The sequence below is a fragment of the Gobio gobio genome (genome assembly GCF_949357685.1).
Source record: "Gobio gobio genome assembly, chromosome: 11".
Taxonomy (NCBI): Eukaryota; Metazoa; Chordata; class Actinopteri; order Cypriniformes; family Gobionidae; genus Gobio; species Gobio gobio.
Window position 1 is genome coordinate 42,497,288 of NC_137104.1, and position 27,391 is coordinate 42,524,678.

The following is a 27,391-nucleotide window of genomic DNA, read 5'->3' on the forward strand; positions in this document are numbered from 1 at the left end:
ATTAAGTGGAATTATGACCAAAAAGTTCTATTTTGGTCTCATCTGACCACATGACTTTCTCCTATGACTGCTCTGGATCATCCAAATGGTCATTGGCAAACTTAAGACGGGCCTGGACATGTGCTGGTTTAAGCAGGGGAACCTTCCGTGCCATGCATGATTTCAAACCATGACGTCTTAGTGTATTACCAACAGTAACCTTGGAAACGGTGGTCCCAGCTCTTTTCAGGTCATTGACCAGCTCCTCCCGTGTAGTTCTGGGTTGATTTCTCACCTTTCTTGGGATCATTGAGACCCCACGAGGTGAGATCTTGCATGGAGCTCCAGTCCGAGGGAGATTGACAGTCATGTTTAGCTTCTTCCATTTTCTAATGATTGCTCCAACAGTGGACCTTTTTTCACCAAGCTGCTTGGCAATTTCCAGCCTTGTGGAGGTGTACAATTTTGTCTCTAGCGTCTTTGGACAGCTCTTTGGTCTTGGCCATGTTAGTAGTTGGATTCTTACTGATTGTATGGGGTGGACAGGTGTCTTTATGCAGCTAACGACCTCAAACAGGTGCATCTAATTTAGGATAATAAATGAAGTGGAGGTGGACATTTTAAAGGCAGACTAACAGGTCTTTGAGGGTCAGAATTCTAGCTGATAGACAGGTGTTCAAATGCTTATTTGCAGCTGTATCATACAAATAAATAGTTAAAAAATCATATATTGTGATTTCTGGATTTTTTTTTTTGATTATGTCTCACACAGTAGACATGCACCTACGATGACAATTTCAGACCCCTCCATGATTTCCAAGTGGGAGAACTTGCAAAATAGCAGGGTGTTCAAATACTTATTTTCCTCACTGTATATTCTAGAAAGAAAGACGCTTTCAGCCTTACTCAAAGGCCGCGGAAACATGGCCAGTGGGTTCTTTAAGCAATCCATTCCCCGCATTCTTATTTTGCTTCTTATGTATTAAATATACAGGCCATTAGTTTATGAAACCTTGATCAAAATTAAAATACAATTTATAGAAAAAGAAATTCACTTTAAAGAAATGATTTCTGCAAAACAACATTAAATAAAAATCATGTCTGACCCCACTCCATGTCTCCAGACATATTGCACGTCTTATAGCCTATATCTTACTCATGCTGCTCACTTTTCATCATCAACATGAAATTAAAACAATAATACAATAGGCTAATATTTAAACATATAGCCTAACTATGAATCTAAATAGACTACGTTTTGCATTTAGCCTACTCCACTCCAAACGCTTCAAAAATGTATTTTGTTTATTAACGCAAAGTTTTTAATTTCAAATTTAATTTCTAAATTCAGTTCATATTTCCAACAAACGAAATTCCGAGCCAAAATAACGAAGTGGTAAAAAAAACTGCAAAAATGAAAAATATTAAAGAATTTGCGTGCGCTTTTGTCGGCATGAGTAAGATAGGCTATAAGACGCGCAATATGTCTGGAAACATGGAGTGGGGTCAGACATGATTTTTGTTGAGTGTTGTTTTGCAGAAATCATTTCTTTGAAGTGAATTTCGTTTTCTATCAATTGTATTTTAATTTTGATCAAGGTTCATCTAATTGCCTGTATATTTAATACATAAGAAGCAAACCAAGAACGCCGGGAATGGATTGACATGTGTAACGAACCCACTGGCCATGTTCCCGCGGCCTTTGAGTAGCCTAAGGCTGAAATAGCATCTTTCTGTTTTTAATAAATTTTTTGAATATATGTCTTAATTACATTAGGCCCATTATAGACAGTTATGATATTTGTGGCTGCACCGGGGTCCATCATTAAAGTTACACGCTTATCATTAGTGATCCATGGCACCTGCTACCCATGGCTGTTATGAACTGCAGGCTTCAATCAATAAATTGCAACAATTCTGTGCTATGGGCACTGCTACTGATACAGGGAGCGGATGAGATATTTTTATGCTTTCAAACAAGTGTGACAAAGGCATGGGCTAAATACATTCTCTAATGTGGATACAGACATATATACACACATCACTATACAACACCTTATTAGGAGAAAATACGTTGTTTTAATGAGAAAATTGTTGTTTTTATGACATAAAATCTTGTTATTACGAGAAAAGATGTCGTTTTAACGACATAAGATTTTTTTATTTATTTATCCTTTGTTTTACCAGGGTAGTCACATTGGGACAGTAGTCTCTTTTTCATAAGATCTCATTATCATGACATAATTGTGTGAAAAAAAATAATATGTATGTGGCAGCAATGCGTCACCGTAATATTTACATAAGGCAAAATGTTTAAAATCTATCTGAATTGGTAGCCTATGTCTGTGACTGTCTTTTCACTTTTTCTTTCTTTATAATTTTGTTAAAGTTATAAAGTTCAGCAAATTTTTGTTAGCTTTTATTCACATCTTAGCCTAGCCTACATGCAAACATACAAAATATTTGGGCCTAAATAAACTCCTTTGCCGATGTTTTGACTTAGTGATCATCATCATTCTTCGTTTCCACGGCAACATTGAACTTTTCATTGAATATACTGCTTCTCACATCTTCTCTTGCCCTTAAATTTAGCAGTCATTAACTCGGTTCATTACAAGCCAGCCGAGAATGATAGGCTTTGATATGCCTATGTATATGTAGGCTATATAATGATATGCTGCAAGTCAAGAGTAGCGGATTCATAATTTGTATCGGTTAATTATCAAATGGCGAGTCCTTAAATCATTCGGGTACATCGAGGCATGCATCAATATAATAAAGTAGGTGTGTGTGTGTGTGTATGTGCATGCGTGCACGTGTGTGTGTTTATGTGTGTGTTCGTGCGTGCACTAATAACAAATAAGTATAGATAAATACAAAGCAGCGGGCGAAATAAGTAGCCAGGCCACCGGTTTGCCCGCTGCTCCTGATGGCCAGACCTGAATTCTACATTTAGCACAGTTATTAACAATAAAAACTATGGCGTCCTCTGTGTTAGCCTTTTAAACTATAAGTTACTTCTCAACGTGCACGCAGGCTATAGCCTACATAAACGATGTAAAACAGTCCGCGACCTCCCCCCGCTATATGGCACAGTCCACGTAAATTGGGGGAAAAAATAGAAGGAAAATAAAATCGGTTAGATTTCAATTTATTCAAAAGATAATTTCTTAAGTCATAATTTAGCAAAAGGAAATTTGAAAAAAGGAGAGAAAATGGCAAAAATCCACTGATGAAGTAACCGAGAAAATTGAAATTTCAATATTTTATTTTTTGCATTTGCACTATATGGTCTGAAAATTGAATTGTGAATCATTACACGGACCCGGACTCAGCCAATCATCAAGCAGCCCTTACATCTCACAATAGACGACTCCACTCGAAGAAAAGAAGAAGGGGTCGTTAACAAATGCAAATGGCAAGCACGAATGGTAAATATAGCAACACAACTACTAGCATACACCCATAAACCCAGTAACTAAATTTCTCTTTTTCAACAGAACAATAGATTGGCCACGCCCACTGACGCTAATTATGCACCTGCCACTGGTCCCTCAATCGCCCACAGAAGTGGGCGGGACTAATGCAAATCGCCCACTAGTGATGTTGGGTGCGGTTGGTTCATGCTGAGCAGCCGGCTAGAAGATTGAGCCCAAACAGCATCGTCTGTTCTTCTTCAAATCTCAATTACGACAAAACTGCTTGTAATTCCAAGAGAAAGAACCCGACCACATATTAGGGGTACGTTTTATTAAATTTGCCTTTTGTTGAGCAATATTTCTGTTTTAGTCCAATTTATTTAAAGCATTTCAAATGATTTTGGTGTTTCAACAAATAGATATGACGTCCAAGGTAACAAAATCTATATAATATAACGTTTTTACTAGTAAATGTTTTAGCTTCAGGCCTATTTAAGGTTTGTTGCTTGCTGGTAAATCATTCTTACCACTGTTACTGAAGCATCTCTAAAATGCTTTGTCATGAGATGCGCCATCACTATTTTGGGAGCTGCGCGAGCTTGTCTTTTAATAGATGTTCTTCTGAGATGTTGCAATAAACATGCAGGCTGTTCATGATATAGTCATGTCGGGACCTCATCATCCACTAATTCTCTCTGGATATTGGGCGTATACCGCCGCTGCATTGTGTGAAATCACCCCACGACGCTCGAGGCATGTGTGTGTAGTTCACACACGACCCGTGACCCATGACCCGGCCGGAATTTTGACCTCACTCACGGGAAGTGATGGTAGTCTGGAGAGCTGAAGCGTTCGTCTGATATGAGGTGAAATTAATTGCATAAATACCGTTGGGTTTCTCTCAGAAACCGATCGTTTCGTGTCTTAAGACATCAATGTGTCGTCACGAGCCGCGGGGTTTAATTTGAAGTTGTCTGTCCATGTTTTTTTTACTCTAATAGAATTAGACTCCATTGACAAGCGTTATATGAGTGACACACAGCAACGGTTGGAGTTAAAAATCTTCATTTGTGTTCTACTGAAGAAACGAAGACACCTACATCTTGGATGCCTTATAGGGGTAAGCAGAAAAACATAAAATTTTTGTTTTTGGGTGAACTATCCCTTTAAATACTTTAGTGTATTTTGTAATTTGTATTTTGCAGGTGTGGAAAAAATAAAATATAGTTTGTAACAAAATATTTTGAGGGAGTGTATTTAGAGTATTTCAAATACTTAAATACTTAAGAAAAATCACCATATGCTTATCAACATAGTAAATGATTTTGCCATATTTTCGGTCTGATGTTGGCAATGGCAATGTCCAGGTTAGATGCACGAAAATCATGTGACACCCTTAACAGCTCTGGACCGGGCTCCCTCCAAGAAGTGAACGAGTTTTGAACACAGGAGAAGAAGTGGCGCTGCTCCTCTTAACCCTCTGGGGGTCTTCATTTATGGGTCACACTCAGGGCTTTCGGGTCAAAAATGACCCGGAGGGCGGGATTGAGATAAAAAAAGATTTGAATAAAATCAATGAAATATATTTTTGTTCAATAATATTTTTTCTTTTCTTTTTTGGTGTTTTGAGATAATTTTATGATTAATAATTAATATTTATGCAATAATTATGACCCATTTTTTCCCATTGAATATAATAAAAAAATTTAATATATAAGCTGTATTTCATTTTAGAGTCAAGCCTAGGCCTCATGAAAGCAATTTTTTAAATGAGATCGGTGCAATCCGGTGGACACATTGAGCATTTTTATCACGCAATAGCACATTTTTACCACTATAGTGGATCCTGCATTGTATAAAAAAAATTACAAAATCGTAGCTTCATCGGAATGGTCCGAAACTTGGTGACTTTATTGGTACTTGGTATATGAACACCCAAAAAAAATTGGGGACAGGATTTGAAAAGTCAAAGTGGTCGTTAAAAAAAAAAGTCACATTCAGGACCTTCGGGTCAAAAATGACCCCCATAGGAAATTAATGGGAAATTAGTTTTTTTCTGCATACAATCTACAAATCAGCCAGGATGCAGAAAAAAAGGACTCAACAGTGAAGGGGTGAATCTCTAAAACATCAAGAGTGCAAAACAGACAAAAAAACTCACACACACACACACACACACACACACACACACACACACACACAAATTAACACGTGCCATTCCAAAAGCTTTTTGTGTGTGTGTGTGTGTGTGTGTGTGTGTGTGTGTGTGTGTGTGAGTTTTTTGTCTGTTTTGCACTCTTGATGTTTTAGAGATTCACCCCTTTACTGTTGAGTCCTTTTTTTCTGCGTCCTGGCTGATTTGTAGATTGTATGCACAAAAAAACTCTGTATTTTCATATTTCCTATATGGGGGTCATTTTTGACCCGAAGACCCTGAGTGTGACTATTTTTTTACGACCACTTAGACTTTTCAAATCCTTTTTTGTGTGTTCATATACCAAGTACCAATAAAGTCACCAAGTTTCGGACCATTCCGATGAAGCTACGATTTTTAACATTTAAAAAAAAAAAAAAATAGGGTCAGAAATGACCGAAGACCCCCAGAGGGTTAAAAACGGCATTAAGGTAAAGTGTTTTGTGAAAAATATACAGTCTACACACATATTGCACACTGAACGGCATTATAGAGAAAATTGTGCCTTATGAGATCAATGCACTGTGTTGTCATTCAGAAAAGGACATCATATCTATTATGAAACAGCGCAAAATATTTAGTGAAATGCCCATGCTTTTTTATTTTGCTACTTTGCCATTTTGAATTGACACATTTCTCATATTTGTGCTATTGACTGATTTTTGTATTTTCAAAATACTAATTACTTGTATTTTATTTAAATACATTTTTCACATCAGTATTTTGTATTTTATTTTGTTACATTTCATGAGCCAGTATTTGTAGTTTGTAACAAAATAGTTTTTGATGTATTTGTGCCCACCTCTGGTACCAGATACCACAGCACACCTTCAGGGGTGTAGTGGAGTCCATGCCATGACGGGTCAGGGCTGACAGCAAAAGTTATCCAACACAATATTAGAAAAATGGTCATAATGTTATATCTTTTTTTTTTTTTTTTTTTTTTTTTTTTTTTTAAATCTGTCATAATTTAGTCACCCTGATTTTTCCAAAACAATGCAACTTTCTTTCTTTAGTAGAACACAAAAGGTGATGTTAGGAAGAATGACAGCCTCAGTCCCAATTCACATTCATTGTATAGACAAAATAATGCAATGAAATGGGAATGGTGACTAAGGCTGTCAGTTCCACACATTCTGCCTAACATCTCCTTTTGTGTTACACATAAAAAAAGAACGGCATACAAGTTTTGAGGGTGAGAAAATAATGACAGAATTTTTCTTCTTATTCTTATTGTACAAGCAACCTGCCATTAGTATCCAAATCCTGTTCTGGCATCAGTTTAAAATTAGTTCTAGATATAGACAGATGATGACGATGATGAATTTGGATCAATGGACATTTGGATGAACAAAAAGTTGGAAAAGACCAAAGACTGCATTTGTGTGGATGTTCCAATGCATGTCATTCTAAGCTTCAGGCGAGAGGAAAATATTTAGAAATATAGGGCTAAATAAAGGAATTATATAGGGGTACATTTGACCTGCTGGCGGTTTCAGGTATAAATTGCGGTTTTATAAATCTGGTTTTATCTAACTGATTTTTAACAACGGATCAATCATTGACTGGGAGACTTGGATGTTTTATTGAAAATCTGTTATGTATATTTGAAAAACAGCCATGGGTACATTTTAAGGACCTTAACCTCAACCTGTAGGCTACCATCTAGAGTTTCATGACAGAACTTTTTATTTGCTTTTGGGTAACTATTCCGATATACTTCAAGATTGACCCAAATCTTTCTAACAATACAAGAATAGATTATTTAACCTAAATAACAAATGGGGGTGTCATGCTCCAAACTATATTATTATGACTTTTATTGTCCACAGGCTCTGGTCTCATTTATTGTAGTGGTATGCTTTAGAAAGGCTCGACAATGCACTGAAGTTTGCTACCATGTAGATAGAGATTTTAAACTGTTTTATTTCAGGAAGCACAAAATAGTACTTTGGCTATGAGAAACCTTTGAAGTGAAAAGGCAAAGACAGTTAAAAAGCATTTATTTTGTATTCCTTGAAGGCATTTATTTACAGGGGTCATATATACAGATTGGTCACAAAGCACTATATAATAATAATAATAATAATAATAATAATAATAATAATAATAATAATAATAATAATAATAATAATAATAATTAATAATAATAATAATAAATTTTATTTGTAACGCACTTTACATTAAACAAAATCTCAAAGTGCTACAGATTTAAAAAAGATTTAAAAAATAAATAAGAATAAATAAAACTGAAAAATAAAGTAACAAATTAATCAAAAGCTCTGCTAAAAAGGTGGGTTTTAAGACCACATTTAAAAACATCAACAGTCTGTGGGATCCGCAAGTGGTCAGGGAGAACATTCCACAGACGGGGGGCTGCTGAGCAGAAGGCCCGATCTCCCATAGTACAGAGTTTGGTCGTGGGGGTTTTAAGAAGACATGTTGAAACAGACCGGAGGTTACGTGTGGATGTTTGTGTGGTGAGGAGTTCCTTGAGATAGGTGGGTGCATCACCATGGATGCACTGATGAGTGAGGAGGGAGATCTTATACTCAATCCTGAACGAGACAGGAAGCCAGTGGAGTGATTTGAGAATGGGGGTGATATGGTCGTATTTGCGCACCCTCATCAGGATCCTAGCAGCGCTGTTCTGAATACACTGCAGATTTTTGCCAGGGATCCCGATAAGGAGCGCATTGCAGTAGTCCAGCCTGGAGGAGACAAAGGCGTGGACAAGCTTCTCCGCATCTGCCAGTGTTAGTAAGGGACGAAGTTTGGCAATGTTTCTGAGGTGGAAAAAGGAGGTCTTACACAGATGTTTGATGTGAGCTTCAAAAGTAAGTTGGGATTCCATTCTGACCCCCAGGTTGGTGACTGATGTAGAAAGTGGAATGTCCTGATCAGAGAAAGCAATGCTGGTGATAACGGATTTCCGGACCTGAAGTGGAGTGCCGACTAGAATTGCTAGTCTCGGAGCTGTTTAGCTGCAGAAAGTTTTCCTTCATCCACGCCTTTATCTCATCAAGGCAAGTGATCAAAGTGGATGGAGTGAGGTCAGCAGAGGGGGAAGAATTTGTCCTAAGGTAAAGTTGAGTGTCATCAGCATAGCAGTGAAAAGAAATCCCATGCCGGCTGATGACACGGCCAAGGGGGAGCATGTAGAGGATGAACAGGATGGGGCCGAGCACTGAGCCTTGAGGGACACCGCAGGTGACGCTGTGAAACAGGGATGTAGCTTCTCCCAACACAACATATTCAGTTCTCCCAGTGAGATACGATGAGAACCAGTTGTGGACAGAGTCAGAGAGCCCGAAGGTGGAATGTAAGCGGTGAGGGAGGATGTTATGATCAACCGTATCGAAAGCTGCAGATAAGTCCAGGAGGATGAAAAGGGATGGGGAACCAGCATCTGCTGCCATCAAAAGGTCGTTTGTGACCCTGACCAAAGCTGTTTCTGTGCTGTGCCCCGTGCGGAAACCAGACTGAAATGTCTTATACAGATTATTTTGTTTTAAATGGACCTGAAGCTGTGCAGCAACAACTTTGTCCAGCACCTTAGAGAGGAATGTAAGGTTGGAGATGGGTCTGTAGTTGTCAGTAATATCTGGGTCTAAAGTGGGTTTTTTAAGAAGTGGTCTGATGATAGCAGTTTTGAGTGATGAAGGAACATGGCCAGCCTGGTTATAAGGGGACTTAAGACACAGAGGTTAGATTTTACCAAGGCTGTGGGAAAAGGATCCAGTGCACAGGTGGATGGTTTCATCTTTCTGATGATGTCCTCAACCTCGCGCTGTGTGATGATGGAGAAGCAGCAGAGATGTTGGAAAGTCCCAGGCTGTGGATCGACAGTCGGGACAGGCAGAGCGGAGGTGCTAAGAAAGGTGAAAGTGGATGTTGTCTACTTTGTTCTTAAAAAAGGTCATGAACTTATTGCACCTCTCTTCTGTGGCTTCTGAAAAAGAGTGAGTTTGTGGTTTGAGGATGTGGTTTATAGTGGAGAAAAGTTTCTTGGAGTTTCCAGGGTTATTATTAATGATGCAAGAGTAGAACTGCGACTGAGCATCTCTCAATGACCTTGCGTACGCCTTCTGATGTTCTCTATAAGCTAGCCTATGAATAGTGAGTGCTGAAAGCTTGAGACGCCTCTCAAGTACACGCCCAACCGTCTTCATCTTCCGGAGTTCATCTGTGGACCAGGGGGCTGAACGCGAGAAGGTGACCATTCTAGTTCTGACAGGGGCGTGAAGATCCAGAATGCTGCTCAGAGATTGGTTGTAGAAGTCAACCGAGTCCGTGACTGAGGAGAGATCAGCAGAGGAGAGTTGCTGGAGGTCTACAGCTAGAGTGTCTTGGTTAATCTTTTTCAGGTTTCTGAAGCAAATTTGATGAGTATCATTGGTATGGGAAGAGGGGCGTGGCAGCTCCATTGAGATGGCCTGGTGGTCAGACACACCCAGATCATACACCAAGAGGTTTCTAATATGAGGAGAGTTGGAAATGACCAAGTCCAGAGTGTGCCCCCTAGAATGAGTGGGGACATCCACATGCTGTTGGAAATTGAGGCAGTCCAATAATTGCAAAAACTCATCTGTCAGGTGGCAGGAGGGGGTATCAACATGAATATTAAAATCTCCTAATATTAAAATGTTGGCAGAAGTAGAGCAGAGAGTTGTAAGAAAGTCATGCATCTCAGTGATAAAAACAGAATTTGTTTTGGGAGGCCGATAAATAAGGAGTATTGTCAAAGAAAAAGCAAAGAGCCAATATTTAGAAGAGATAGCAATAGGTGAGTAAATGTCCTTCAGATTAGAAGCAAGCCGTAACAATCCATAAAAAAAAGGTTTTAGATGTATTTAGACATAACAACAGGCGTCCTCTGCTGTCATGAGTAAATCCATTCGAACTACCAATTGCCAACGACCAACTGTAAACAGCCGAGTCGAGTCATCTGAGACGATAAGATCCAAGCAACAGTCCCAATATTAGCGCTGACTGATTTTACTAGTTACTGTCAAAAAAATAAAAATAAAATCTAAAACATTACAATTTAAACCAAAGTCGGGTGGAAAAGCGGCGAACAGACAACGCCAGTGTCCTCTCCCCCTCGTTGCTAGGCAACTGATCACATACATAAAGATGACTTGTCTTGACTTCTAAAAACAGAGTAAATGTGTCTGTGATGACTTGATGACTTCTTTCCAGTCTTCAGTCATGTTCTTGCTCAGACGTGGACCGGCTCTGAGATCTCTGATGTGGTGTCTTGAGTTCCCTGACAGGTTGGGGTTGGACTTCAGGCTTCGGGTCAAGTCTCGAGCTCAAGCCCTCCACCAAGGTCAGCAAGTATGTTATTTCCTATCCAATACAAAGATCAAATGAACAAGTTTAATCATGAATGTTTTTTTAGAGGTGATTTACAACAGAATTGAATCACAGGTTCTGTTATTTTATCTGTTTATTACTACAGTGATGCCACTTTGAAACAATCTGTATCGGTTAAAGCGCTATAAAAATGAGGGTAACGTGACTTGGCTATAGCAAGAAGATTACAATGAACACAAATTTGAAATCCTCACTACAAATAATCCAGAAATGAAGACAAATTATAATAATCCTACTCTGTCTGTTACACTTCCTCACACCTGAAATCACTGATCGAGTGAATCTCCTGATCGTCTCCTATCTACAGTAGAGCAGTCATTTGTAATCCATTTATGTTGTAACATCTGCTCTAACGTCGGACGTTTAGTTGGATCCCGGGCTAGGCACTGCCCAATCAGATCAGTGCATCCTGTACAAATTTGAATAAGGAGAAAGCTGGTTAGTCATGACCATCTAAAACATGATTAATAAAATGTCAAATGTTCCTCATCTTTAAAGTTTGTGAAGTATATAGTTTTTGTAACCCTAGCGAAATTACAAAATTAAACAAAACCTTGCCCCTTTCTTGCATCGCGTCCTCCCCAACTTAAACATCACAAACGCAGCTCTAACTGGTTCTTGTGAAGGCATGTTTCAGGTCCAACATATCAGGAATACTTTTAGCTGTGTTGCATTTGCCTTTATGAAAATGTGTCTTTCTGAACGGGTGCATGATGATGATGTAGGGAATTGAAGCATGCTTTGTGGCGCGTATAGCATCACAATGCTCTGTTCACTTTTGACGCCTTCATGACCCTTTTAATCTTTGAAGGTATAAATGGAGCGAATTTTGGCTTTCACTTCTCTAACTAAAGCTGAATTTCTTTTCCCGTGGCTCCGCCTGCTACAGTAGCCACGCCCCAAACTCTCGCTATATGTACATGCTTCACCTTAAATGTTTCTGTACAGAGCCTTATCGATATTTTTCACTCACCTATGGATAAGTTGGCGTTCTGAAATCTAACTTTGGCGTTTATGATTTCTCTTCTATTGCGAAAAGGACGACATCCGTTCACCATCTCGTACAACAGCACTCCTAGAGCCCAGACGTTTGCTGGTACGGCGTGGAATCTAGGTTCTGTGAAGACTTCAGGTGGGCAGTGATCCTGTAATCCTGTGAGCAAGACATTTGCACATTGTTGAACTTTTCTTTTAAAGCATCAGAATAATTAGTAAGTCACTACATTCAGGTTTCCACACTCCCAAAATGCTCACCAAGGTATACGTCGCTCTCGTAGCCATCACTACTGAATAGCTGACCGCACCCAAAGTCTATCAGCTTGAGCTCGAGGGTGTTTTTCTTCAACAGGAAATTCTGTGCATGAATGTCACTGTGGAACACACCATGCTCGATGCAGTGTTGTACCGCCAGCACAGCCTGTCGCATGAAGACCTGTGCTACTGTTTCACACAGTTCAGGATGACGAGTGATGACGTCCTGCAAGCTCTCGCAGGGTTCGGGGTACTCCAAAATGAGGGTGAATTTTCGAGGGTGTTCAAACCACTCGTACAGTTGTATGACGTGGGGGCTAATGGGTTCCCGCCTCATCATCAGCAGCAGCGCCACTTCTGTAATGAGAGGTTCGGGATGCCCAGGCTAGAGAAAAGTAGTAGACAGAAGGTTAGCAGGGAAAAAAATACGGAAGAAAACACATAAACATTTATAAATGTACTTTTCTTTGATCTTTTTAGATACGTTCAAACGAGACTTTTTTCAGCTCAAAGTTATTTGGTGGCTCATTTGTCATATCACATTTACACCTTATAAAGGTGTATTAACTACAGTCATCTGCACTTAAACAACTAAATACATATTCAGGTTTTGGCCAACTTACAATAGCAAGATAAAGAAAATTGTCAAGTTTGCTCATCCGCTTGATGGCAACCTGCAAAAAAAAACAAATACAGTGTTATAACAGTAACAGTGTGCAAGGTCAGGTGCTTGAATAGAGTATTAAACCATCTGTGAATTGTTTTACATATGTTTTGATGCATGCATAAGCAAAATGCTTGTACAATTTGGTAAGATTTACCTTTTTGCCATCAAATTTGCGTGTTCCCTCGTACACACTGCCAAATGTTCCGGATCCAATCATCTCTCTCACATTATAGAGAGACTCAAAGGACTCTGAAAAACAAACAGACAAATATGAGCTTGCTAGATCCACTGTTTTATTTTTTTTTTAAATATCAGTGCTGGTTGTGTCGAGAAAATAAGAATAATATTCTCTGAAAACAAGCCTTAAGATATTTTAGAGGAAAACAAGATGACAATACAGTTTAGAAATGTTGGAGAAATAATGACTGGCGATTTACCGTTATTTGGCTCGACGCCGGAGTGCTCTGGCACAGGTGAGGACGACTTAGGATCAGGTTCTGGCTCCAGATCTGGTGGAGGGACAAAAGGCTCCACAACATTCACGGCACTGAGGCAACAGCAGCAGAAAGGACTCTTCACGGCCTTCCAGAGCCTCCTGAGGAAAGAACGAATCCTTTGCCTCTTCCTGCATTCAGTAGGCGTTTCTGAAATTAAGAAAATCAATTGAAAATACTATTAGAAACATCTCTGATGTCAAATTGAGGAATGATTTAATGACAAAACTTATTTTACTGTTTAATTCTTATCTGTAATGTCACAAATCCAAAGTAATGGAAATATTTCCAAGCTATCTGCCTTTGACAATTCAAGAGCAATAAGTTGTGAAAAATAATTCTATCAGGGATCGTTTGCTGTCTGAGAAGCGGCTTTCTGTGCGTGTGTTTCGGGTGTGTGTCAGACAGTGCAAGTACCATTGAGTTCATGGCTGATTGAGAACATTGCTAAGGTTCCCATTAAGTTTAGAAAATGTTCCGTGAACATTTAAAAAAAAAAAAAAATGTCCAATGTTTTTCTTGGTTAAAAGAACATTTCTGTTTTATAATTTATGGCGACGTTACTTTTGAACGTTCTTTGAAAATGTTAGACGAACGTCTAATTAAAATATCTCTTTAAAAAAATAATCTGAAAGAAAATTTCAGCTAAATTTTGCTGAGCAACAGTAAATGTGACTGGACATTAACAAGCAATCTTACGTATTAAATAGTAAAATCTCATTCTGTACACTTTACACTGGCCAGCCTTATATCAATCTCACCTGTTGAGCTGATGTTCACAGGAGAAGCCTCCATGGCACCCTGAGCAGTTCGGCCACTTGAGGTCTCTGTTGGCTCGACAGGAACTTGACCTGGCAGTGGAGGGCAGAACCACCCTTCGAGGCTGTCGGACCTGGACAAATAGCAGTCGCTGCAACTGTCCTGTTCGTATCGGCTCTCCCAGCTTTCACTACTGCTAGGGCTTAACAAATGCCTCTCTAGGTTGTTCAACTGCCTCTCTAGATTGTTTAACTGCCCCTCTAGATCGTCCTCAGGGAGGGCCAAAGATGATGAGGGCATGATCCCTGGTGAAGAATCTGTGGAAGAGATTTTTTTTAATAATGTCAGTGGTCACATCAAATTGCTACTTTTTTTCAACTTTCTATTTTCAAGGATAAATAATTTATTAACTTCTTTAATAAAAGCCTATTCTGACCTCTGTGAGAGCATCTAGATGAAGTGGACGGGCGTCCATCTTCTGGGCTCTGCCGGCTGCCGCTCTGCCACTTCCACTTCCTCTTCCTGTCAGCCTGACCTGTGGACACAGAAACAGACATCTCACAAGACAGGGGGGTTAAATATCCAGGAATCTTCTGTGTCTCTGCTGGGTCCTGCAGCGGCTCCTCCTGGTCCCGGCCACCAGAAGCGGGTCTCCAAACCTCCTGACCAGCCTTCTGAGAGAAAGTAGCTCCACTGGATCTGGAGCGGCCCGAAGCTGGAATATTGCAGACATCACATAGTTAGGATATTCGTACTAGGGATGCCACAAGTCTCAATATAATATTGAACCGCTCGGTACAGCATTCACGGTTCAATACGCGCTTGTGAATTGCGTTTTTTTTTTTCAGAGTTGCGCTGAATCGGCCTATAAAACCCCGCTCTAGAATCTTTATTGGGAAGCAGCAGCATAGCATATAATGCCGTAAGATCTCTGGTCAAACAAATGATTGGCTGAAAGCGGTGTCAAATAAATATCTGATATATCATTGGGTAAAAACGTAAACAAGCCTCCACGATGTGCTGTGTCATATCATAACGTTAAATAGGATGTCAGACGCTCAGGCCTCATTTAATACGGAATGGACAAAAGAGCACAAATTTATATCAAAAAGCACACTGTGTCACTGTGAAGTGGACGTTAGCAGTCAAGGGAAAGCCGCCATTGACCGCCATGCCAGCACGGAAAAACATAAAAGTTACCGACGAGCCGCAGGTAGGATACGTCTTCCCGTAGGTCATTTTTTCGAGAAGCAACATCACTTCAGGATGACAATCTCCGCTGCAGAGCTTTGTAAAGTCTATCATAATCATGCAGTCAAACATCACCAGTCATACAGAAATACATAACCGAATAATCTGGCACAGTGCCAGAAAACATTACTGGACTAGCAGAAATGCATAATCAAACAAATAATGAATGTGAAAAATAAATACACATTTCAGATAACAAAGAGCTGCTGCAGAGGGCAAACTTCTTTGTTAAGAACGGAAATGTGTATTTATTTATTTTTTGCATCCATTATTTGTTTATTTATGTATTTATGTTATTCCCAGAAGTCCAGAAATGTTTTGTTTTCTGGCACTGTACACTTTGCAAAAGGTTCCTCTCAGTGGTCAGTTTTTGAAACAGACATCACAATGTCTTGAATAAATACAAATACTGTGAACAAACACTTTTTTGCCTCTTCTGTTACAGGTCAACATCAAGATATACCTTTCGTAGATCAAATTGTCTGGCAATGAATAGAGTAGGCTATTGCAGAATCACTGTATCATGATACCATCGATATGATGGACAAAATTGTATTGTAGTTGTGAGTAGGCTACACCAGAGTCCTATGCAATTATTCTTGCCTCACTAAATTCCGCAAAGCGTTATGGAAATGGCCACCCTAATCCAATACTGTAGAGTTTTACTCACGGAAGACGGAACACTATAGTTATTCACAATCACGAAAGTTATTTCAGTATTTGCATGCGTTTTAAAGCCTTCATTCCCGTGCACGTGTGCAATGCACTGTTTTAACATGCGCTTCTCCGATCGCGCGCACTAAACGCCTGTCAAACACGTGATTACTGAACTAAGTAAGTTAGTCTAACTGCGCTAATGCTGTCAAATACACACAAGGTTAACATAAACACAGTCGGTTATGTCTAAAGTGAAAGTAAAATCGGCGTGTCTGTAGATGCACGCAGGTCTTAAATTGACAGCAGCAGTAGTTAGTGAAAACGCTGTCCTTAAATGGACAGTTCACCTCATTGTCATTATTTACTCACTCTAATGTTGTTCCAAACCTTTCATTTTAAATAAAATGGGTTAACGTTACCTTGCACAAGTTTCTTCAAATTAATTAAGCCAATCATTTTACAACATCAGACCATAAACAAATGAAAATCAAGCACTCACCGGCTTCTCTTTCACCCATGTGAGGCATCGACATCCTCCTCCAATCTGCAATAAAAAAACAATACAAAATACAATACAGAAAAAAGAGAATACAACACCTCAGAAATACGAAAATAAAAAAAATAAAAAAACAAACGAAAATAAAAATAAAATAAAACAAAAAGTGAAAAAAAACTCCCAAACTCCTTTTAAAATAAGAAAAAAACAAAATAAAAGTGTCCCCGAAAATAATAATATGAACTTTTTAAAAACAAAACTATGTAAAGGTTATATCCTCCGGTCTTCAAGAACAAAAGGCTCGTCTCAAAAGGTCCTCCAAACAGCTTCACAAGATTCGCACAGAAAAATCTGCAAGTCTGCTAGCCTCGCCTCAACAACAGACAGCGATCGGTCGGGGTCGAGTTTGTTTATGCAGCTCGTAACCATAGCTCATAACACGCGTCTCTGTAGCAACTAAAATTCAAATCAATCAGGCCTGAAGTCGCGTGCGCGAGCAGAGCGCGTGAGCGCATTTATTGAATAGTTTTTAATTGAATAGTTACGAACTTAATTTCGACGTTTTCTTTCATACATATGATATTTATTTTTTATGAACAATTTTTCTTATTATTGTTATTATAATTCGTGGAATTATTTGTGCCCAAAATCTTCATTAGATGCATTGAGCAAAAGCGTCCATTTCAATTTGCCATTTTCCGCGATTTAACCACCAAGGCCGATCAGCTTTGAGCATCATCAGTGGTGAAGAAATCCACATTAATAAAGTCCATTTATGATTTTACTAATGAAGGAGTGGAGGATGACGTTCATCATGTATTTTATAATAATAAGCACAAGCGCAGTGAATGAGTGGTAAAAAAAAAAAAAAAATCGAAATAAAATTAACTTTAATTTAAATTACATGAATTCCTAAATGTCAGTAAAATTCAAATAACAGAATCCCAATCAAAGAAATAGCCTATATCTGAATTAAACGCCTATATTTTTTTTAAACTCAATTTAACCCTTAAAGGGGCAAGCATAAATAAATTTGATGGAAAAATGATTCATTGCTATTTTTGTATGTATCTAGACTAAAATGACACAGTTCATACATTTTTTCCAAAATATGACCTTTATTTTCAAAGTTACAGTCTGTATCTCACAGGATACATTGCCCATTTAGGGTTACATTGTAACATGTATTCTTTTTTTATTATAGTTCATATGAAAACTTTTAAAACATTGAATGAACAATTATTTAGCTAATTTTTTTCATGTTATCCATGCAACATTAGAAAAATTGGAAAAAACTGAACTTTTTCTCCCAAGATGCCTATGCAGGGTATACATTTAACATTTTATAACTTTTTGAACAGTTCATGTGCCGATATTTAAAACACCTTTTTCCTGTTCTGTTTTTTTAATTCTACCATCTTCCCTGTGGTGCCCCACACCAGATATATTCTATGGGCAATGGAAGCTGAGAAAACAGTTGCGAGCATTTTGTCCAGAGACCAGGCAAAGCCTCACTTTGCACTTCTGACACATGATGTATGTCTGCCCATCTTGGCACATCCCGCATCGGCCTTTCACTGACAGGGTGGGGAAGTGGTCAATCCTGTCATACCTCATATCATCCCCTGGCCTGGGAACCTTTGGCTGTTTGATCACTTTTTCTGGCGTATCGTCTTCATTTTCTTTGGATGGCCGTCCCCTTTTCTGCTTTTCAGGGTAGATGAGTCCCCTAGCAGCATCCAGCCTAAAGTCCTTCAGACACTGGTGTTTCTGACCAAGAGCTGCTGCATCACGCCGGTGGAGGAGCCATGCGTTATTGACAGCAATGTCAACTATCTGCCAAAATATGCCCATGTACCACCGATGGGACTTTGCTGGAGTGCGATACAGGGCAATCATCATATCTGCCAAATCCACTCCTCCCATATGAGTATTGTATTCAGACACAATCTTGGGGCATGGCACACTTATCTTTTTCTTCTCCTCTTTAGAGTAGCGTCTCACTTGGCCAACAGGGTTGACAGACGCACAGGAGCTCACCAAAGTGACTGTTTTGTTGTCGGCCCATTTGACCACAGCCAGCTTTGCATCGTTGTCAACACGAAAGTCGAAGCTGCCTCTTCCTCTTCGTAGGAGGTCTCGATCTTCTTCTACGCTGCAACCCATCAAGCGGTTCCTTCGAATAGTGCCCAAACTTCTGAGGCCCATAGAATCGTTTAGATGTGTTACCAATCTCAACGATGTGAAAAAATTGTCGAAGTAGACAACGCAGTCGGAGGGGTTTCTGATGGTTTTGCACAACTGCAGGACAACATTTGCACCTAACCCAAACTCTTTGCCTTGAGTTTGAGTAGAACCATCAAATGTAGACTTCCCTGTATAGACCATGAAGTCATACACAAATCCAGACACACCAGCACGGACAAAGATCTTGAAACCCCATTTTTTGGGTTTACTGGGTAGATACTGCCGCAGACTTCCAGCTTTTTTTCCTTTGTAAGGAACCATCATTTCATCAATTGAGAACTGGTTCTCACTCTCCATTTCCATACACTTGCTCCTCATGTGGTCCAGTACGCCTATTTTCACAAGGCGATCTTGACTGGACTCAGAGCTCATGTTGTCTTGAAAGTGGAGCATCCTGGATAAACATTTGTACCTCTTGAGTTTCTATGACATCTGCTACTTTATCATATCTTGTATCTGTTGCCCAGTAGTTTTCCATTGCAGGCATTTTCACTATACCCATGATCAGCTTCATTCCAATGAAAGCCTTGATTTCAGACACATTAGTGTTGATGCTGCATCCAATGAGCTGACAGGAATACAAGTTTGTCTGCTGAGCAATGACTTCAAAGATGTCCTTGTCGAAGAATTTGGAGAAGTACATTAGTGGACTGGAGAGCTCGTCTGGTGCAGTGAAGCAGCTTTGTGTAGCAGCGGACTGGTGCTCAAACTCAGTTTTTCTCCAACTATTGAAAAGGAAAAATTATATCAATATTTCCCCAATCTTCAACATAAACCACCTAAGTATATGCAATTTTACACAAACTCCTGTGTGTTGTTGTGTTTGTGTCTGAGTGTGTGCGTGCGTGTGTGTGTGCGTGTGTGTGTGCGCGCGTGTGTGCGTGTGTATGTGTGTGTGTGTGCGCGCGTGTGTGTGCGTGTGTGTGTGTGAAATAAAGTATTGGCAAGGGGGGTTCCTTCCCTCTTCCCTCCACTCATTTACTAACATATCACCATAACACACATCATGTGGACACGCATACATTATGTACAGCAAAACCACTAGATCTTTCACATAAAAATTTGAAATCCTCCTCTAAACATCTAAACATTAATTACCTAATTATCTAATTACCTAAACATCTTCCTTCGTTTATTTTGGTTTGCTTGTTTATTCTGCAATGCTCCTTCCTCGGCCTCATCACTAGAGCTGCCATTCAAATTGTCACTGCTGCTGTCATCCTCACACTGTCCCTCTGTAGGCCTATACAGCTCATCTATGACTTCCTCACTGGATCCCTCCTCTGAATCTGATGAACCATCAGGTGGCAAAACTACAGAGTTCACCTCTCTCTTTCTTGTACTGTAGAAACTGCTGACAGAAATTCCCTGAAAACATGTGTACATGTTGAATTCATCAATAATACACATTTGAGAGTAAAATAAAAACACGATGGTGACACCTGCTGGTCAAAAGAGTGCAAATGCAGCGAGAACTCAGCCCAAAAACATGCATAAAAACACCCTTTACAGACCAAACTGTTTTATTGACTGTGTAATCTATTAAATGCAATTAAGAAATCATCAAATACCATTATAATATAAAGTGTCTATTATGTCTTATTTTATTAATTTGAGGGGCTAAAGTGCAGTTCAAAGTATGTCCACGAGAGGGGCATGTTACACATGGATATGTTTCTGCACATTATACAGACCTTTTCCTAACGAGTGTGCCCCTATCTTACCTGTTTGATATTAAAAACTCAGTTATTGGATAAGGTGGGGGTCCTAGGACATGTTTGAGAAGCATTGGTGTGTAGACAATTGGCACAACACTGCATATTTTTGATGATATTATATTTTCAAATAACAGTCCCTGCAAGGCATTTGATTAACCCTCTATGGTACGCAATATGATTTCAATGAGGAGAAAAATATTTGTGGTGTTTTTCCTGCTTAAAATAGAACACTATAACAATAGCAATACAAAAATTTCATAATTGTTTTATTTTTTAAAAGTTTGTTGCCACAAGGCAACATTGTACCACAAATTACAAATTTAAACATGTGACATTTTCTTGTAGAAAAAAGAAATATATTTATTGAAAACATTGATTTCTTTAACCAGACTCCTGAACAAACACATTTATCCAGTTTATAATGTATTACAAATTTCATATTTAATAAAAAGTAACATTTCAAATTCAGCTGTTGCTCTCAGACAACATTGTACCATCACATCAAGTTATCATGTCAAGTTATCATATCCATCTTCATCCTCATCTCCATCTTCGATCTCTCCCTGCCGGATTGTCACTATGACCTCATCTTCCTCATCACATGACACCTCTTCCTCACCCTCATCAGTTGTGTTTTATACCTTTTTTTGTATCCAATCTAGTGTGTCTGGTATGGCCTTATGCGATTCCATTATGGTACAATGTTGCCTTGAGGCAATACACAGTTTTTTGTTATGTACTCTAAAACGTTTGATGATATATAATGTAAAGTTCTTGAAAATACTTCTTTACTTATCAGTGAAGGTGACTCATATTTTTTTTGTGGGTGATTAACTGGACGGAAATTAGTGAAAATTTCACTTTTCATTGGAGAAAATATGGAGTCATGTGACCTGTGCACATGTGCTGAAACAGGACACAAAATGGACCCCTGTGGGCAGTTTTTTGCATATTCATTGATTAGTATTTGTGTTCTTCTTCTCTAAGATAGGATTGACCAATAAATTGGTGTTTCATTTAATTAAAAATAAACTAAAATAGACTATGTTGCTTGGAGGCAACACCGTACCATATCCTGTAAAACACATCAATAATTACAGTTTATTATAAAACCGTTTAGAGTGCAGCTACATTATATAACAACCATTATATTATATTTTAATATAATGTAGCTAATATAATGTAATATACTATAATGTATCATAATATATTACATCATATTATATTATTATATTATTTACTGACTGCTTACTGACAAGAATGCACATTTAGTGAATGTTTAACTTTACCTGACTGAGTTTTTGTATAACTGGGAATTATCTGAGCTCATTGAGCTCACAGATGTAAATCATTTATTGTGTCTTGTGTGTTTGATGTGTTCTTAAGCTTGTCATGGTATTTTCATGGTATTAGTATAGGTCACTTTGACTAAGCAAATAATTTCAAGTATTGAATATTCTATATTTAATTAATATAATGATATGTAATAATTATACAATTTGTGTCATCTTTCTTTATATTCCTGTAAATCTCTGACTTCCTTAAAATAACACATACACATATTTATTTTAATATTTATGTGCTATAAATGCACAATCTGTGCATCACTTTATCAAATAAATATTCACACGAAGGTTGTGCAGCTTTAAAGATCAAAAAGTACATTTTAGTCCACTGAAAATACCAATAAACTTCCATTTTATGTGCAGGGCGCCAAGTTCAGTCAGTGGAAAGATGGGTCAATCGACCTGATGGACGCTGGACTCAGCCAATCATCAAGCAGCCCTTACATCTCACAATAGACGACTCCACTCGAAGAAAAGAAGAAGGGGTCGTTAACAAATGCAAATGGCAAGCACGAATGGTAAAGATAGCACAAAAACTACAAGCATACACCCATAAACCCCAGTAACTAAATTTCTATTTTTCAACAGAACAATAGATTGGCCACGCCCACTGACGCTAATTATGCACCTGCCACTGGTCCCTCAATCGCCCACAGAAGTGGGCGGGACTAATGCAAATCGCCCACTAGTGATTTTGGGTGCGGTTGGTTCATGCTGAGCAGCCGGCTAGAAGATTGAGCCCAAACAGCATCGTCTGTTCTTCTTCAAATCTCAATTACGACAAAACTGCTTGTAATTCCAAGAGAAAGAACCCGACTACATATTAGGGGTACGTTTTATTAAATTTGCCTTTTGTTGAGCAATATTTCTGTTTTAGTCCAATTTATTTAAAGCATTTCAAATGATTTTGGTGTTTCAACAAATAGATATGATGTCCAAGGTAACAAAATCTATATAATATAACGTTTTTACTAGTAAATGTTTTAGCTTCAGGCCTATTTAAGGTTTGTTGCTTGCTGGTAAATCATTCTTACCACTGTTACTGAAGCATCTCTAAAATGCTTTGTCATGAGATGCGCCATCACTATTTTGGGAGCTGCGCGAGCTTGTCTTTTAATAGACGTTCTTCTGAGATGTTGCAATAAACATGCAGGCTGTTCATGATATAGTCATGTCGGGACCTCATCATCCACTGATTCTCTCTGGATATTGGGCGTATACCGCCGCTGCATTGTGTGAAATCACCCCACGACGCTCGAGGCATGTGTGTGTAGTTAATTAGAAGGGCTTCATTAGAATCATTGTTTTAGATTTCACATGTTTTTAAATTGCAGCTCCCAAATTATATCTTGTCGTTGTAACGATAAGATAATGCTGCTTTGTTCTTATTCATGTAAGGACTTAAATCTTGCATCTAATTATAATATATTAATATAATTGGACGACTGAATTGCAGATAGCCTACTATATTGCTTATTCCTTCTTTTATACTAATCATAAATATAGTAACAAGCTGTTTTTTTATTATTAATAGTAGTACTTTTATAATTTACATTTCATTATCACAACTTGCAAATAATATTTAGCTCATAATGATAATATTAATTACAACAATTTATTTTTAATTAAATTCTAGTACATTTATATCACAATTGATATATTATTATAATTAATTTCATTATTGAATTAGTTGTTTTATATTACATGTTTTAGCCTTTGACCTGCATATGTTTTACAGATGTAAATTGCTCAGGTTTCCCTGGAAATAGCAGGCAACTGAAAATAGCTCATGGGGAAGTCAGGAGATCACTGAGGGAAAATGTAAACAGGTTTTTAAATAGCAAGCAATGCAGTGTATTCTGTGAAACGAGTTAGTTCAAATATTGTCTTTACTATTTAATTGCAACATTCCATGCAATGAATCCAAATGAATATTTGGACTGATCTTTTAGGGTACCTTTCCACGACAACGATGTACTAAAAATGGGAACGTTTTTTTCCTTTGCATTTTTGAACAGTTTCCCATACAGACGACAACACTGTCAAAACCATAGACTGTAAAAAAAAGATGGACGACGCCCCTTCACTACCTTCTATTGATGAAAAGTAAAGCCGGCAATGTCCGAATATGGCGCTTGCATCTTGCGCTGATTTTGGGACCTGAGTCTACGCAGTAGAGAGCAGGAAGTAGAGGCATCAAATCCCCGCCCACAGTCCCGCAGTATCTGTTAGTACAGCTTACCGCAGAACAACTCATTATATCGGTGTGAAACTCCAGAAAAAAAAGTCAATACTTCACTCAGAGAAGCTGTCAATCATGAGGTCACACCTCAGTTTTTATAGCATCAAATAACTAACTAAAACTAAACTTATTTTTAAAAACGAACACTTGAACTTACATCAGCGTGATAAAAACGACCTAAAATGACAGAAACCATCTTTGGAAAAACTAAAATTGAACTGTAATTTGATTGTTTAGTTTAGGCTTGTTCGACTTCACACAGCGATGCGGCTGACTTGAAGCAGTGCATGCCGGTTAGAAATTTTGTCCGACTTAAGGCAGCGCCAACGCCACGTGACAGTGACGTATGTCAACAAAGTGCAGCAGTCGGCTAATACAGCCGGTGCAGTTTCTCCAGAGCGGCTGCACCAGACTGCACAAGCTCTGACGACACAGCTGTTCCACGATTGGCCAGATTCACCGCATGACCGCGATCACGTGTGTTTCGTGTCTATTCTAAAACCACTAATGCTCACAAATCAGTTTTTTTATAACGGTAAAACCTCTTTTCCTGTAGTCGCGATGTTATATTGTCATGTTTATCAAAATAAAACTGATAAAAACGTAGACCCCACTTCAATGATAGTGTAGGCTTATATGTTGAACTTTATTCTCGTACAAACAGACGCTGTATTAAGCAGTGCATAAAGTATTGAATAATAAATGTCTCTCAAAAAAACATCTGTGTATTTGACAAATATTGCATTTTTCACTTCAGCTGTGATGCAAACTCAGCGCAGGCGTCACTACGGGAAGCAGAAAGTGTCTGACTTCACGTCTCCGTTTGCAGCTCCACCCCGCCTGCACGCGGCTACTCTCGCCGATCAGTTGCATCCGGCCGCAGCCGATGTCGAACACCCCTTTTGTCTCGCATCCCATTAGAATACATGGAGGGGGTGGGGTTTATGAGCTATACTGGGATCAACCACCTGGGGGCGATCAAGACGCTTTGGCTTCACTTTTCAGGACATGTGCGGCACACTTGGTTAAAACGATCCCGGTTCACACGGATCGGAGAATAGGACTAAAAACACTGTATTATGCATGCCAGGCCAGTAGGTGGCGATGTAACTTTGTAATGAAACACTACGACGTAACATGTAATCACTGTTTTTGTAGTTTACACAGAAACGATAACGGTATTGTATTCAACAACTTGCACTTTGGAAAACATTGTCATGTAAATTAATGGCCAAAATGCATAACAAGCTTTTATTTGAAAACGGTGTAATCTCCTTTTTTTATGTACAGATCGAAATGTTAGACAAAACCAACAGCCAGTTCAACTCCTTCCTGTATTGGAGGCAGCCCATCCCATCACTGGACCTGTCAGAGCTGGAAGACCTTGGCATTTCAATGTCCAAATCCAAGGAAGCAAAGTCGACCAAGAGCTTTCCAAAACCCCCAGGACAGGAGGAAGATGATTCGGAGTTGTTGAAGTACTCCACCTTCAACTTCTGGAAAGAGCCCATCGCTAGTATTGATAACCTGGATTTCAACCTGCTGTTATAAGACACTGCAATGCAAATATCAGTTTCCGCCCAAATCTGTGTTTAATGCACCAATTCTTTCCACCGATCTGATATTGATGAATTGATTACAAGAGTCATGTATTATGTCTTTCTTGTTAAGCCATGTCAGTACAACTGTGATTACTTGCTAAAAACTATTAAGGCATTGCTGAATATGGATGTGTTATGTACACTATTTAGTACTTTACTGCCCTGTAAACTCTACATGACTGCTCAATTGGTTGTGCACATGAAATAAGATTAGGATATTCGGATCCTAAATCTGCCAGTTCGTTTCATGTTAAAGGCAAGGGGATTCAGAACAAATAGTAAATCTACAACTGTATAATATTATTGTATGGCAAATTATTTGTAATATTAATGCATACAGTAACTTTAGCTAAACTCAAATTTCACTTGAAGGTGTTTTTGTATTGAAAAAATGTCCACGTAAAAATGCTCACCTAACGCTTTTCACTGTTTCCCCCACCATGTTTGATGAAAAGTGTCAGATGTCAATTAAATTGAGCTTGCTGCTAAATGAATGAAAAATGCATTTGTGTTCATGTTTTTTTTTTCTCTTTCATTTAATAGGTTATTATTTTTTTACATTGAGAGAAGAGAGTATACAAAACAAACATGTTCAAAAATATGTCACTCATATTTTGATCATTTTGTTAAAAAAAAGCCTGTGGTTTATTGTGCTGATAAGCACATGTGTTTAAACACAGCTGGGTAGCAATTTAGGAAAATGGAATAATGCAAATACAGTAATAAATATTATACCAAGCAAAGTTATTCCTTTATACAACAGTCAAGATCAACACTTCTTCATTTCTAAACATCCATAGTAAGAAACCAACCAAAGAAAGAAAAGCATATGCATAATTTAAAACATGTTTAAAAAAACATAAATAAAAAGTAACCATTTTATATATATATATATATATATATATATATATATATATATATATATATATATATATATATATATATATATCCTCCTGGGACCCAGGAATAGATTTTGTCCACTGTATTGGACATTATATTTTAGTGGATTTCTTTTCAGTTTTAAGTACTGGTATGGATGTCCTGTAAAGAGCACATTTAGGGCTTTTCAGAGATTGCAAATGTTTGGAGGTTTCAACAGGATAACTTCTCCTTAGTGTTTAAAAATGACTGACGTTAATTTAGTGATCAAATTTAAACTCTTGGAAATATGATAATATTTTGTAATGATCATTTAAATCGTTAAATTAAATCGATACATTTTCAATTTGTTTGTTATAAATCAACATCTCAGGAAAATGCTATGGGGTTTCTAAACAAAATATGACTTTCTGTTACAAAACAGGGCACTAAATTATGTTTATTAGGCATTTTGGAGAGTGAATAGGGAAAAAGCACATATCAACATTCCTATAAAATATTAGATATTATTATGAAAATGTTGCCAATTATTAAACTTCTTTTTTCATTACATGATGCTCCAAGAACACTTTAATATGCAAATTAGAGACAGTGTATATATACATAGTATTGAATGGGAAAACCCATGGCCATTTTACCCACATATTGCATAATGCAAAATGGTATATCAATCAATTCCATTATATCTTAGTTGAGAATAATTTTTAAGTTTGGTTTAGAAAAATCTTGAAGCCTAAAAATTGATTGGTGAATAAATAAAAAAAATCCCGTTGTTTTTGCCTATACATGTAATTTTATTTTTTAAACAACTG

The 27,391-nt window shown here is 38.2% G+C and overlaps 1 protein-coding gene across 8 annotated transcripts; it reads left to right on the forward strand.

Annotated features, from left to right (window-relative positions):
• Window positions 1–3,112: 3,112 nt before the first annotated feature.
• Window positions 3,113–26,440, forward strand: mllt11 (MLLT11 transcription factor 7 cofactor). 8 transcript variants are annotated; one of them, XM_079830104.1, is made up of 7 exons: window positions 4,017–4,264; window positions 4,400–4,518; window positions 10,795–10,924; window positions 12,011–12,103; window positions 22,221–22,375; window positions 22,446–22,686; window positions 25,390–26,440. In XM_079830104.1, the coding sequence occupies exons 2-6, from the start codon at window positions 4,426–4,428 to the stop codon at window positions 22,527–22,529; spliced, it is 555 nt and encodes a 184-aa protein (XP_079686230.1). In that variant the 5' UTR covers window positions 4,017–4,264; window positions 4,400–4,425; the 3' UTR covers window positions 22,530–22,686; window positions 25,390–26,440. The 8 variants fall into 8 exon arrangements, 4 of the variants coding, with proteins under 4 accessions (XP_079686230.1, XP_079686231.1, XP_079686232.1 ...); XR_013817552.1 differs by having other exon boundaries at window positions 4,043–4,264; window positions 10,795–10,932; window positions 25,390–26,436; XR_013817553.1 differs by having other exon boundaries at window positions 4,043–4,264; window positions 10,795–10,932; window positions 22,221–22,362; window positions 25,390–26,436.
• Window positions 26,441–27,391: the final 951 nt, after the last annotated feature.

Coding starts and splice junctions, on each gene's coding strand:
- mllt11 (XM_079830104.1), top strand. CDS start 4,426: ATGAGTGACACACAGCAACGGTTGGAGTTAAAAATCTTCATTTGTGTT. Junction 4,519..10,794: donor ATCTTGGATGCCTTATAGGG/GTAAGCAGAAAA, acceptor ACTTCTTTCCAG/TCTTCAGTCATGTTCTTGCT. Junction 10,925..12,010: donor AGCTCAAGCCCTCCACCAAG/GTCAGCAAGTAT, acceptor TATTGCGAAAAG/GACGACATCCGTTCACCATC.